At 41.4% G+C, this 14,529-nt stretch overlaps 4 protein-coding genes across 5 annotated transcripts; all 4 read right to left on the reverse strand.

Moving 5' to 3' along the window:
• Positions 1 to 2,376: 2,376 nt before the first annotated feature.
• On the reverse strand, positions 2,377 to 4,125 carry LOC143024898 (uncharacterized). 2 transcript variants are annotated; one of them, XM_076184305.1, is made up of 2 exons: positions 3,819 to 4,125; positions 2,377 to 3,357 (listed from the first exon to the last, which is right to left on the reverse strand). In XM_076184305.1, exons 1-2 carry the CDS (start codon positions 4,108 to 4,110, stop codon positions 2,633 to 2,635), a joined length of 1,017 nt encoding a protein of 338 aa, XP_076040420.1. In that variant the 5' UTR covers positions 4,111 to 4,125; the 3' UTR covers positions 2,377 to 2,632. The 2 variants fall into 2 exon arrangements, with proteins under 2 accessions (XP_076040420.1, XP_076040431.1); XM_076184316.1 differs by having other exon boundaries at positions 2,377 to 3,376; positions 3,819 to 3,966.
• Positions 4,126 to 4,898: 773 nt separating this feature from the next.
• On the reverse strand, positions 4,899 to 6,559 carry LOC143024904 (uncharacterized). Its single transcript, XM_076184330.1, has 3 exons — positions 6,088 to 6,559; positions 5,212 to 5,884; positions 4,899 to 5,100 (listed from the first exon to the last, which is right to left on the reverse strand). Exons 1-3 carry the CDS (start codon positions 6,160 to 6,162, stop codon positions 5,072 to 5,074), a joined length of 777 nt encoding a protein of 258 aa, XP_076040445.1. The 5' UTR covers positions 6,163 to 6,559; the 3' UTR covers positions 4,899 to 5,071.
• Positions 6,560 to 7,063: 504 nt separating this feature from the next.
• On the reverse strand, positions 7,064 to 8,937 carry LOC143024891 (uncharacterized). Its single transcript, XM_076184282.1, has 3 exons — positions 8,782 to 8,937; positions 7,375 to 8,536; positions 7,064 to 7,262 (listed from the first exon to the last, which is right to left on the reverse strand). The coding sequence occupies exons 1-3, from the start codon at positions 8,854 to 8,856 to the stop codon at positions 7,234 to 7,236; spliced, it is 1,266 nt and encodes a 421-aa protein (XP_076040397.1). The 5' UTR covers positions 8,857 to 8,937; the 3' UTR covers positions 7,064 to 7,233.
• Positions 8,938 to 11,486: 2,549 nt separating this feature from the next.
• On the reverse strand, positions 11,487 to 13,259 carry LOC143024894 (uncharacterized). Its single transcript, XM_076184291.1, has 3 exons — positions 13,126 to 13,259; positions 11,807 to 12,878; positions 11,487 to 11,694 (listed from the first exon to the last, which is right to left on the reverse strand). The coding sequence occupies exons 1-3, from the start codon at positions 13,198 to 13,200 to the stop codon at positions 11,666 to 11,668; spliced, it is 1,176 nt and encodes a 391-aa protein (XP_076040406.1). The 5' UTR covers positions 13,201 to 13,259; the 3' UTR covers positions 11,487 to 11,665.
• Positions 13,260 to 14,529: the final 1,270 nt, after the last annotated feature.

The following is a 14,529-nucleotide window of genomic DNA, read 5'->3' on the forward strand; positions in this document are numbered from 1 at the left end:
TGTGTGTGTGTGTGTGTGTGTATACACATACATACATATATATATATATATTTATAAATATAAATATATATATATATATATATATATATATGTGTGTGTGTGTGTGTGTGTGTGTGTGTGTGTGTGTGTGTGTGTGTGTGTGTGTGTGTGTGTGTGTGTGTGTGTGTGTGTGTGTGTGTGTGTGTGTGTGTGTGTGTGTGTGTGTGTGTGTGTGTGTGTGTGTGTGTGTGTGTTATATTCATGCCTTGTTTGTCGTGGCAATTGTTTGATGTTCTTTGAAGAGTTCTAGAGGTAAAAGGCTCCTACTAGATATTTATCCTTGATTGGCTCTGAACCAGGACAGTGGGCGAGATGCAGGGATGACCCGTCATCCAGGAGGAGCCAAGAAAAGAGGGAGGGAGGGGAGTGAATTGGAGTGGAGTATGTGGGGATGAAATGGGTGGGAGTGGATTTATGCCTCTGACTTTGGCTACCTCCCTTGTAAGGGGAAAAAAGCCCTTGGTATATGTATGTATGTATGTATGTATGTATGTATGTATGTATGTATGTATGTATGTATGTATGTATGTATGTATGTATGTATGTATGTATGTATGTATGTATGTATGTATGTATGTATGTATGTATGTATGAATGTATGTATGTATGTATGTATGTATGTATGTATGTATGTATGTATGTATGTATGTATGTATGTATGTATGTATGTATGTATGTATGTATGCATGTAGGGTATGTATGTATGTATGTATGTATGTATGCATGTAGGGTATGTATGCATGTATGTATGTATGTATGTATGTATGTATGTATGTATGTATGTATGTATGTATGTATGTATGTATGTATGTATGTATGTATGTATGTATGTATGCATGCATGTATGCATGCATGTATGTATGTATGTTTGTATGTATGTATGTATGTATGTATGTATGTATGTATGTATGTATGCATGCATGTATGTATGTATGTATGTATGTATGTATGTATGTATGTATGTATGTATGTATGTATGTATGTATGTATGTATGTATGTATGTATGTATGTATGTATGTATGTATGCATGTAATAATGTATGTATGTATGTATGTATGTATGTATTGTATTGTATGTATACTAAGATCAATGTACTGGTGAACTGTCGCTGATCACTAATAGATCAGTACACGGCTCTACGGTGCAATGGTACCGCTCTCGACAATCAATTCAGCAAACCTAGTGCGAGTCCCACTTGGGACTGAAAAAAAAAATCAGCATCGACACACTGGGAGCCGACACTCCAACTCTGTTGGGCAAGGAGTTGTTTGCATATGTGTGCTTTTAAAGTCGCAGCATTAGCCATGGATCGGGCTATATATGAATTCTGAGCTCTCATCTGGGAGGGTAACAGTCAGCAATCACGAGTCCAGCACGTGGTCCAAGACCGTGTGAGACTGCGTGACGCAGGGCAGTTGTCTCTCAGTGCATAACGGGTTAGGAGCCATTTCCCCCGTTGAAGTCTACGGGATCGTTTTGCGAGCTGGAAGCTCATAGGTCCCGGTAGTCCCAGCTACCCACTGCAGTGTACAACCTGCTCAGGGAGAGTGCGGATGTGACGTCTTTAGCTCCAGCGTCGTTCCGTGTAAACAAAACCTCTGAAGTGACCCTCAGCACCAACTTCTTTGGGCTTCGGTTGTAAAGAAGAGTGAAATTCACGGTTTGGGTCCAAGTTACCTGCCCTGCGAACAATTAACAATTCCAGGAACGGTACTCTTCGATCCACGTTCATGGAAGCGAACGTGCACGTTTGGCAAACTAGACGAAGTAGTGAGCTGGGTGCGTCCCGCGTCCCGAAGTCCAAGGTTAAGTTTAGAGTGTTGAAGGATACAAACAACACAGCGTGGATTCAGATCGACTGTTCGTGGAAGTGCGCGTTTCCTTGCCAGACCTGTTCCCCCCAGTTCTTCTCATCAAGCATCGTTGATGAAATAGTGTGGTAGAACAGCCCGTGATATGTGTGTGAAAAATTATCATCAACGACATTTCTGTCCGTACACTAAAACCCAAATTTACAAACCCTCTCCCAATGGTACATCTACAAGTTTCAAATTCAAATGCTATTTACGAGTGCCATATTAGTCACTCCTTTACTTCCACGTGATTTTTTTTTTTTTCTTTTTTTTTTTTTTTTGCAAGGTGTTTTCCGAGATGAAAGATGTTGGCACCCAAAATTTTCCCATTCTTTTGTTTGATTACAGATGGGTATTGTGTGGTCTTAATCATATTATCCCACCTCATTTCAGGGTTAAATATCAAATTAAGGAAAAGTCAAATTTGGGCTATAAAAAATCCGTGGTCTAAGAATATTATGTCCATTAAGAAAAAAATGAATAAATAGAACGATCAAAAACATTTATTTGGAAAATATATACTATCTCGTGAATCAATAGAGAATAATACAGCTTACAAAATCATATAAACAACAACAACAATAACAAAGAGTGAGAACAATAAAGTGAGTATGTTGAAATGAGGAACTTCTAAAATATTTGTAAAAAGTTCGTTTGACTTCATTAGATACATCATCCATAACCAGTGCGAACTGGATAGAGCAATTTTTGGTAAACTAGCCATTTTTCCAAATTATTTCTACTCATTCCAATTGCTTTGGTACAGTATCTGTGTTAGGATAAAGTCGTTATCTAGATACTTATTGTAGTCGTATTTACTGGTATATTTGTTCTTGGAGTAGTATTTCTGGCGCCTGTCATGCCCTGCACCATAGGAAACGCCTTGGATTCTGTGATAGACATCCCCGTGGGTGACTCCGTTTGTGTCACGCTGGATATCCCTTACTATCCCAGCATTTCCTACAGTGTCACTGTGGATACCACCACCTACACGAGCGTGAATGCTGTCATCGGTGCCAACAAACGGAGGTTTGAATCCTCTGACATCTCCCGCAATTGGAATGCTGTAACTAATGCTTCCATTAATGGCTCCTGAGACCGGTTTGTTGACTTCTGACACAGGAACTCTTTCGCCGACGGCTCCAGCCACAGGCCTGACATCCACAGTACCTCCTGGAACTGCAGTACCTCCTCCAAAACTTCCAGTCGCAGAATTAACGTGTCTTTCTATTCCTTCTAATGGGGCGTCTCCGACGATACCTCCAGTCACAGGCCGGACCCCTCCGAGGTCTCCCGTTTTCAGATGACCATCGTTGATGTCGATAGGTTCTCCCATGGCCGAATCTCCTCCATCCACGTGCCTTCCATAGCGACCTCCCATTCCGTTGGACAGTTGATTTTTGTAATTTCTTGAACGATGGGTCCCGCCTCGGGCACCTCCCAGAGCTCTCACAAATACCAAAGCTGCGGCGGAGGATGTCATCTATAGAGTACAAATACACAAGTGATTTCGTTTCTGTGACAGGTTTCTATATTACAGTAAACTACAATGTTTGAAAGGAGTTTGTATTTACAAAGGTGGGAAAGGTAAGCCAAAAAAAAAGTAGTTATTGGTTTTATTTCTAATGGTTGTTTTAACATTGATATGTTAAACTATCGACCATTAGCTATATAGTACTAATACTCCTATTTACGAAAGAATCAAGACAAAACAAAAATTATAATCTTACTAAAACGCAACTAATCTTGAATGACTGGGTTATAGAGTTGTGTTTTTTAATATGATAGGAATTGATAAAGAAAGTTGCATTCATAACAATATTAGTAAGCCAAAAAATTTGGATCTTTGAGTCTTTAAACAAATAATGACTAGATATTTTGTAGACAGTGTTAGATTCAGTTGTCAGTGATATTTCGACTTTTACCTTGAACTTTATCTGTGCGAGTGGAAACTTGACTTATGACTTGTGTCCTGGACAATGGTTGAGGCGAGAATGAAGGCTGCATAACTGCACCGGCAGATATACCAAACTGGTTCCCAGCCCCCACCCTCAACTCTTGTGATCTTGGCGTTTTTCCAGGGTCATGGGAGGAAATTGGGGATTTCCAAGAATAGGATTGACTCAGATGAGAATATTTTATTCTTTGCTTATTTGCCATGTCCTCGATCATGGAAGAAACCTTAAAAAAAAAAAAAAAAAAGTGTGGAAATTTCATTGCGAATGCCAAGTGAGCAAAAGTAAGGTTATTTTCATTTATTTTGCTTAAAATCAATAAATACCTTAAAGACAGTTCTCATCGATAAGAAAATTACATCCATGAACTACCAGAAGAAACGATATAAAGAAGCGATAGAGAGATAGAGAGAGAAAAAAATAGAGAGAGAGAGGTGGGTAACAAGAGTCAGCGAAAACTTGCCTCGGATCTTCAATGACGTCACAGTTGGCGGGACTTGCGGCGTGTGACGTCAGTCCCACCCCGATGATTCCGCGAAGGATTTTGCAACTTTGTTGCAAAAGGCCTCCATCCTGGGTACTACCCCGTGGTAACAAGAAACAGCGTCGCGTTCATGAGGAAAATTATAGTGTAATCATGTGTACACAGAATTAATATCGTCACCGTATCTATGTCTCGATCCTCCCTATAACACTAACAAAACATGTATATCTATACCGAAACCCAAATTCAAAACCCCCCTTGAAGCACGTATTTGATCAAATCAAAATCAAAAACCATTTCTAAATCCCATACCAATCCATCTTCTCTTTTCTTTTGATCATTTTTGTCTTTAGTCTGTGGACTGCAATTTAGTATAAGGAGAAAGAAATTGGCAACAGAATTATATGTATCTTCCTTGGTCATAAATGGCTATCGAGTGTTTCATTGTCTCTTCTTATTTCAGGACAGAAAAATAATATCTGAGTAAGGATCAGATACATCATTCAAAAGGCCCTTCTTCAAAAAATCAGATAGAATATACAATTAAAAGAAAGGTATTAAAAACGTTATTGCTATAAAAGCTTTATTTGGTAAAAACCTATGTTACCTCAAATTTGAGGAAAAAAATATCTTATGATATTATCAAACAATTAACAAAAACAGATTATAACAATAAACAAGGATGAATGATTTGGAATGGGGAGCTTAAGGATGCTTGAAAGAAGTCCATTTAATTCAGTTAATCATATGGTTTATGTGCAGGACGAGCTGAAAAGAAACAGAATTAGGAAAATTAGTCTTCTTTTTTTTTACATAGTCACTCCATATGCTATAGCAGGGAATGTATGTGGGGGACAAAGTTCCCCTTTGAATACTTACTATGATCACAGCATTCGTATTTGTTGTTGTACTTATTCTTGCAGAAGTACTTGCAAGGTTTGCCATGTCCTGCTCCGTGGAGAACTCCTTGGATGCCTCCTAAAGTGCCAGTGTGGATACCGCCGACACCACCGATAGTGCCATCAACGCCTACAACGACAGGCTGAAGCCCTGGGACACCTCCAGCAACAGGACCACCTCCAACAACTCCTCCGGCCACGGGTGTGACGCCTCCGGTGATTCCTCCAATAACTGGCCTAACACCTCCAATTCCTCCCGCAACTGGAACAATTCCTCCAATTCCTCCTGCAACGGGGACACTTCCTTCAACTCCATGAGCAACTGGAACACTTCCTACAACGCCAGGAGCAACTGGAACACTTCCTCCAACGCCAGAGGCAACTGGAACACTTCCCACAACACCAGGAACGACTGGAACACTTCCTCCAATGCCATGAGCAACTGGAGCACCTCCTCCAATGACACCTGCAACTGGAACTCCTCCGCCGATGGGTCCAGTTACTGGCTGGACCCCTCCGATGCCTCCCGATACCGCATGACCACCGGCTCCAGCATGTCCCCCCACGACGGGAACTCCTCCACCATGGTAGGGTCCAGCTTGGGCAGCTCCCAAAGCCAAGACAACTATCAGAGCTACGGCACAGGAACTCATCTGTAGGATGCAAAACACAACGTTGTTATTTCACGTCCTAATAATCAGAATTAAAAGTGTTAGCTTGAATTTACATGGTTTATACAAAATAATCTGCCTGAAATCAGTAAGGCTGTATTCTTGAAGTAGCAAAAAAGAAAGAGACCGCATATTTTTATATGAGCAACGTTTACTGAAGTCTGTCAGTTGTCTTGCAACTTTACCTTGAGCTCTGTCGGTGCGAGTGGAGAGTTCACGTGTGTCTTGGGCAGTGGGTGAGGTGAAAGTGAGGATTGCATGACTGCAGCGTCGCTTATATAGCGAGCTGCATCTGCAGCAAATGCGGGGATTTTCCAATTTTTTTCTCATAAGAGACACGGGAGAAGATGGGGTATTTCCTTGTATAGAACTAGTTCCAATTTTTTTCAGTCTTCTTTAAATATATGTTTATTACTTGTTGAAGTTTACCAGGCAAAGATGATTTATTGGATGGCCAACTCTAATACAAGCAAACACATATTCAGCACTATATCTAGACAAAAGTCTCCTCATTCTAGATCAACTATAAGTCAGTCGAAGATATTTTGTCCAATTTGATGAACTATACGTATAAAGCGTCAAATATATTTATCATGTAGAGGTGAGGAACGTCAAAACGACACTGGAAAACAGAATGTTTTCGGTAGCTCCTGAAGAGGACGGAGATTGATGCACTGGTGGGTGGTCAACCGTCACCCAAGTAGTAATCAGGGAAACTTGGTAGACCCGAGGGTAACCCCTGTACAGCTGTTCAAAGTACTCAGCTTAGTGAGCTCTGCACCATACCATGTCTCTTCCAGGAAGTTTCTTGACTCTACGAAAACTTGAAATTACAAATTCTCTTCCAGTATACAATCTCTGAAAAAATTATGTTGGTATATAGGACTCATTGTTTTTCTTAACTGATCAACAATAGTGTCTTCACTTTACGTACTATAAGATATTTAAAAGAGAAAAATATAAATCTGGCAATCTGTTTTTTCTTCCATCGTTGATATATAATGTAAATTCACTTGTAATATCCTTCAAATAAAAAGTACAAAGCATTTGAATAATAATCAGATATGTACTTTCGAAGGCCCATCGTCCAAAGTTGTAGGTTAAGTTAAAAAAAAAAAAGAGTAGCAGGATGAACATTAAACAGAATTTCTATGAAAAATGTTTATTTGGTAAATAGATCATGTAAATTTATAACGCTCTCCCACACACATAAAAGAAAACCACTCATGAATATCTCAACTGACCAACAAAATGAATGATAACATTAATGATAGCTGGATGAGGTGATATGAGGAACTCTTGAAATGCTTGCAAAGTGTCCGTTGGTTTCACTAGTTGTATGATCCTTGGCCAGAGCGAACTGAAAAGAACAAATCAGCCTCAATTAGTCATTTCTCCAAACTAGCATTTGTCACATCAGCATTCATGATATAGTGTGTGTGCAGATGCAAAGATGTCCTCTAGATACTTACTGTGATCACAGCATTCATATTGGTTGCTGTACTTATTCTTGCAGAAGTACTTGCAGGTCTTGTCGTATCCTACGCCGTGAGGAGCTCCAGGGATCACTCCACCAGCAACACCGTGGGTGCCTCCTACAGTACCAGTTTGGATGCCACCACCAACACCTCCGTGAACGCCGCCAGCAATGCCTGGAACAACGGGCTTGAGTCCTCCGACGGTTCCTTGTACAGGAACGCCACTTCCGATACCACCAGCCACTGGACCGACGCTTCCAATGCCAGGAACAACTGGGACACTTCCTACTACGCCATGAGCAACTGGAGCACTGACTCCAACGCCAGGAGCAACTGGAACACTTCCGCCAACACCATGAGAAACTGGGACACCTCCTACAGTACCATGAGTAACTGGGACACCTCCTACAGCAGCAGGGGCAATTGGAACATTTCCTCCAACGCCATGAGCAACTGGAACACTTCCTACAACACCATGAGCAACTGGGGCACCTCCTACAGCAACAGGGGCAACTGGAACACTTCCTCCGACACCATGAGCAACTGGTACACTTCCTACAACACCATGAGCAACTGGAACACTTCCTCCGACACCATGAGCAACTGGAACACTTCCTCCAATACCATGAGCAACTGGAACACTTCCTACAACGCCAGGAGCAACTGGAGGAGTCAATCCAACACTAGGAGCAACTACAACACTTCCTACACCACCATGAGCACCTGGAACACTTCCTCCAACGCCGGGAGCAACTGGAACACTTCCAACAACACCAGGAGCAACTGGAACACTTCCTCCAATCCCATGAGCGACTGGAGCACCTCCTCCAACTGCAACACCTCCTCCGATGCCTCCAGTCACAGGTTGAACACCTCCTACTACTCCTCCCACCGGGACGCCTCCGCCGATGGCCCCTGTTACTGGCTTCACCCCTCCGATGCCTCCCGATACCGCATGACCACCGGCTCCAGCATGTCCTCCCACGACGGGAACGCCTCCACCATTGTGACTCCCCTGATGACCACTGGCATGTCCTCCGTGATGGCCACTCGCCCCGTAGGACAAAGGTCTCTTGTAGGGTTTGGAATGATGGGGCACAGCTTGGGCAGCTCCCAAAGCCAAGACAACTATCAGAGCTACGGCACAGGATCTCATCTGCAGGATGCAAAACACAGTGTAGTTATTTAACATTCAAATGACTAAATTGTAAAAATGTTGGCTTGTATTTGCATGATTTATAAAATCAAATCGAACCAAAATCAGTTAGGATACGTTCTTGAAACTGTTAAAAAGTAATACAAAATAAAAACAGACAATTTGTTAAATCTACAGGCAAGAAAAGGCAGAAGATTTTGATATAAATAGTGTTTACTGAAGTCTATCAGATGTTTGTTGACTACCTTGAACTCTGTCGGTGCGAGTGGGGAGCTCACGTGTATCTTGTCCAGGGGATGAGGTGAGAGTGAGGGTTGCATGGCTGCAGTGTCGCTTATAAAGCGAGTTGGCTCTGTCCAAATTGCGGGAGTTTCCAACGTTTTTTTTACCACAGCCACGGGAAGATATCGGGTATTTCCTTGCATAGGACTAGTTCCGATCAAAATTTTAACTCCCTTTTCATTTTACTGTAGATATATGTTTGCTACTTGATGAAGTTTACCAAAAGTAAACATAAATTCAACACCATATGTAAAGAAAAGTCTACTTCATTCTACATCAACTATAAGTCGCCTAAATACTTTTTGTCCAAATTGATAAATCATTCAAACGTCATATACACTTATCATGTATATCTAACCGTGTTCTAATTATTTGTATTTAATATGCCTGGAGAACATAAGGAAATTAGGAACGTTAAATCAAAAGTGGAAAACATAATATTTTCAGTAGTTCCTGACGTTAATAGCATGAGACAAATTAATAGATTCAACAAAACTATAAAGACTCAGATAACAAACAGTTTCGTATACTAGTTCTCACATTTTGTTTATACTTTCATATATTGTTTATTATTGTTTTCGTATATTGTTACTGCATAAACTAAAATAATAAAATCTGATAAAGCGTATATAAACAGATACTTTGAATGAAAATGCACGGAACAATCAACTGGAAACCAGTTACATTCCCAACTCTCTTGCTTAGACCTCTTCAAGTAAAAAACGGATATATTTTTCACCAGAAACAAATTTGCACGAACAATTTAGTCCAATATTTAATTTCAAAATGTAATCATTATCTCTTCTAGCAAACAGCAAAGTACCAAATATTTATTTTACTCCTTCCAATTATTCCTCATGGCCTTCAAGGTCTCAAGCGAGCAAGACAAAACTCAAAATAATTTTCTGTGTATATGGGATGATTAATCAATTCCATCTACACACAACTTGGAGATAAGTCCAAAAGTCCATCAATCCCGATCAAGGAGCGTGAGAAAAAGGGAAAGGAATAATGTCTCTAGTAAAAATCTACCCCCAAATCTTCAGAGATGTCATCATGGTCGAGGAGTTAACTTGGGGTGAATGATCTTCATTCCCGCATCAAAGAGAAAAATGTTCTCGTAAAAATTGTCTCTCTCAGGTATAACCACCTGGCAGCTTAGATGCCAGGTGGTGATAGACCTATGTGCATTTGAAAGTATGACTATCCAAGATATTCTTTTTATAGTTCATTAATGTTAATACAAATTTGAAATTAGTCTTCCTAGCATGACCTATAACTATTATACACTACAACATTAAAGTATTCAAAATTTTACAAAACCTCAGAGTCCTCGCTACATGCCTGTGCAGATTGAAATGAATCATCCAATGAGCCCCATAAAACGCCTGGATCTAGGCCTTACTTCATGATACTCGGAGTTCCATTGGTCTCGCATTCATGAGCATTGACTCTTGGGGTACAACGAGGACCTCCAATGACTTGGCAAGAAGTAGAGAATCATCGATGAAAACAAAGCCGATGGTCTAAAATGTGTTATTAGATGCTCCATGACGACATTAATAGACAACTCTGTCCAGTACACACTCAGTGGACATGTTGAAAAGTGTTGGAGTAAGGACACACCCCAGCCTCATTCCACACCACACTTCACAGCACTCTCTGTTCCAGAGTAGAGACCAAATATTAGGTCAATTATTCTCGCAGATTCCCACAAACCCGTAGAGGATCCCACAGCTACTCACAGTGCAATAATCAAATGCTTTCTATCAACATCTCCACACAACACCTACTTAACTTTACGGCTATTCTCTACAAGAATGCAGATCAATGAATCTTAATCGTGTGTTGACTGACCGGACATGAACCCAGAGTGTTCATGATTCTGAAAAGTTAACAGATGTGAGCGACACTTGACAGTACCAAATGGGCAAGCACCTTGCCCAACACATTGAGCAACGTAATATTGCGACTATTACTGCAGTCCTATCGGTTTCTTTCCCTTCCTGATAGAAATGACCAGACCCATTTAGAAGTTAGAGGAAATGGTTCCTGGCTATCACACGGCAGACAGCTATACAACCTACGAGTTATGCCCCCACCGCCGATTTCAATAATTCCACATTGACGTTGCATATGCCTATCGCCTTTCCACTCTTCAACTTACATCCTCTCTAGCCTCAGTCGAAGAGGATGGAGACTGATGCACCGGTGGGTGAGCAAGCATCACCAAAACAGTAGTCAGGGAGACCTGGCTGCTCCGAGGGTCCCCCCTGTGTAGGTATTCAAAGTACTCAGCTCAGTGAGCTCTGCACCAAATCATATCTCTTCCAGGATTTTTTTTTTTTTACTCTATACGAAAACCTGATATAACAACTTCTCTTCCAGTATACCATCTACTGAAAAATCATATTGGTATTGATACTCAATTACTTTTCTTTACTGTTTCACAGTTATGTTTTCATTTTATGTATTATGAGATAACTCGAAGAAAAAAAAGGTCAATCAGGCCATTCGCTTTCTCTTCCATCATTCACTTATAGTATTTATCAAATAAAATGTACAAAGCATTTGAATGAAAGTCAGATATAGAGGGGTCAGTTTTTTTGGAAGGCCCATCGTCCACAGTTGTGGTTTATGTAACAAAAAAGGGTGAACATTAAACAGATTTTCTATGAAAATGTTTATTTGGTATATAGATAACGTAAATAGATAATGCCCTCTCAAAAACATACAAGAGAACCACTCAAATATTTCAAGTGGCCAACAAAATGATTGTTAACAATAATGATGATGAGATGATATGAGGAACTCTTAAAATACTTGTAAAGTGTCCTGTTGATTTGACTAGTTGTATGATCCTTGGCCAGAGCGAACTGAAAAGAACAAATCAGCGTCAATTAGTCATTTCTCCAAACTAGTTTTTGTCATTCTAGCATTCATGATATAGTATGTGTGCAGATGCAAAGATGTCCTCTAGATACTTACTGTGATCACAACATTCATATTGGTTGCTGTACTTATTCTTGCAGAAGTACTTGCAGGTCTTGTCGTATCCTACGCCATGAGGAGCTCCAGGGATCACTCCACCAGCAACACCGTGTGTGCCTCCTACAGTGCCAGTTTGGATGCCACCACTGACACCTCCGTGGACGCCGCCAACAACGACTGGATCCACGGGCTTGAGCACTCCGAGGGTTCCTTGCACAGGGACGCCACCACCGATGCCACCAGCTACTGGACCGACGCCTCCAATACCAGGAGCAACTGGGACACTTCCTACTACGCCATGAGCAACTGGAGCACTGACTCCAACGCCAGGAGCAAATGGAACACTTCCGCCAACACCATGAGCAACTGGGACACCTCCTACAGCACCAGGAGCAACTGGGGCACTTCCTACAACACCAGGAGCAACTGGAACACTTCCTCCAACACCATGAGCAACTGAAACACTTCCTACAACACCATGAGCAACTGGGACACCTCCTACTGTAGCAGGGGCAACTGGAACACTTCCTCCAATACCATGAGCAACTGGAACACTTCCTACAACGCCAGGAGCAATTGGAGGAGTCAATCCAACACTAGGAGCGACTGCTACACTTCCTACACCACCATGAGCAACTGGAACACTTCCTCCAACGCCGGGAGCAACTGGAACACTTCCGACAACACCAGGAGCGACTGGAAGACTTCCTCCAATCCCATGAGCAACTGGAGCACCTCCTCCAACTGCAACACCTCCTCCGATGCCTCCAGTCACATGCTGAACGCCTCCTACTACTCCTCCCACCGGGACGCCTCCGCCGATGGCCCCAGTTACTGGCTTCACCCCTCCGATGCCTCCCGATACCGCATGACCACCGGCTCCAGCATGTCCTCCCACGACGGGAACGCCTCCACCAACGTGACTCCCCTGATGACCACCGGCATGTCCTCCGTGATGGCCACTCGCCCCGTAGGACAAAGGTCTCTTGTAGGGTTTGGAATGATGGGGTACAGCTTGGGCAGCTCCCAAAGCCAAGACAACTATTAGAGCTACGGCACAGGATCTCATCTGTAGGATGCAAAACACAATGTAGTTATTTAACGTCCAAATGACTAAATCGTAAAAAAGTTTGCTTGTATTTGCATGCTTTATAAAATATAGTCGAGCTAAAACCATTAAGAATAAGTTCTTGAAACTGTTAACAAGTAACAAAATATAAAAACAGACAATTTGTTAAGTTGACAGGCAAGAAAAGGCAGCAGATTTTGATATAGATAGTGTTTACTGAAGTCTATCAGATATTTTTTTACTTTACCTTGAACTCTGTCGGTGCGAGTGGGGAGCTCACGTGTATCTTGTCCAGGGGATGAGGTGAGAGTGAGGGTTGCATGGCTGCAGTGTCGCTTATAAAGCGAGTTGGCTCTGTCTCAACTGCGGGAGTTTCCAACGTTTTTTCTTTACCACAGCCACGGGAGGAAATCGGGTATTTCCTTGCATAGGACTAGTTCCGATCAAAATTTTCACTCCTTTTTCATTTTACTGTAGATATATGTTTGCTACTTGCTGAAGTTTACCAAAAGCAAACACAAATTCAACACCATATGTAAACAAAAGTCTACTTCATTCTACATTAACTATAAGTCGCCTGAAGACTTTTCATCCAATTTGACAAATCATTCAAACGTCAAATACACTTATCATGTATATCTGACCGCGTTCTAATTATTTGCATTTAATATGCTTGGAAAACATATGGATATTAGGAAAGTTAAACCAAAGGTGGAAAACAGAACGTTTTCAGTAGTTCCTGACGTTAAGAACCTCAGGCAAATTAATAAACATCTTCAAAGATATATAAAGACTCAGATAACAACCAATTTTGTATACTAGTCCTCACCTATTTTTTATATTTTCATATATTGGTTATTACTGTTTTTGTATCATGTTACTGTATATACTAAAATAAGAAAATCTGGTAAACAGATATATTCGATGGAAATGAACGGAGCAAACAATTGAAAACCAGGTACATTCCCAACTCTCTTGCTTAGAACTCTTCGAGTAAAAAATGAATATATTATTCACCAGAAACAAAATTGCACGAAATTTATAGTCCAATATTCAATTTCAAAATATAATCAGTATCTCTTCTAGAAAGCAGCAAAGTACCAAATATTCATTTTATTCCTTCCAATTAATTCTCATGGCCTTCGAGGTGTTAAGCGAGCAAGCCAAAACTCAAAACAATTTTCTGTGTATATATGATAATTAATCACTGCCATCTACTACAGGATCAAGTTAGCGTAGAACAGTTGGCGGAGAGTATCAGGTGTGCTATGTGACAAAAAGATAAGTGCCAGAGTAAAAGGAAAGGTGTACAAGACAGTAGTGAAACCAGCGTTGTTGTACGGAGCGGAGACATAGGCACTGAAAAAGGTACAAGAAAGGAAGCTGGACGTCGCATAAATGAGGATGTTGAGGTGGATGTGTGGGGTGATGAGGTTGGACAGGATAAAGAATGACAGGATCCGCGGTACTGTGAAAGTAGTGGGGGCGTCGGCGAAAGCGCAGGAAAGGAGATTACATTGGTTCGGTCATGTGAAAAGAAGAGATGAAGACTACGTGGGAAGGAGAGTGATGGAGATGGAGGTACAGGGGAGATGCAGGCGAGGGAGACCCAAGCTGCGTTGGAAGGACAGACAGAGAGAGGATCTTAAGT

Source organism: Oratosquilla oratoria, chromosome 1 (assembly GCF_046742065.1).
Source record: "Oratosquilla oratoria isolate Oo_2021 chromosome 1, ASM4674206v1, whole genome shotgun sequence".
Classification (NCBI taxonomy): Eukaryota; Metazoa; Arthropoda; class Malacostraca; order Stomatopoda; family Squillidae; genus Oratosquilla; species Oratosquilla oratoria.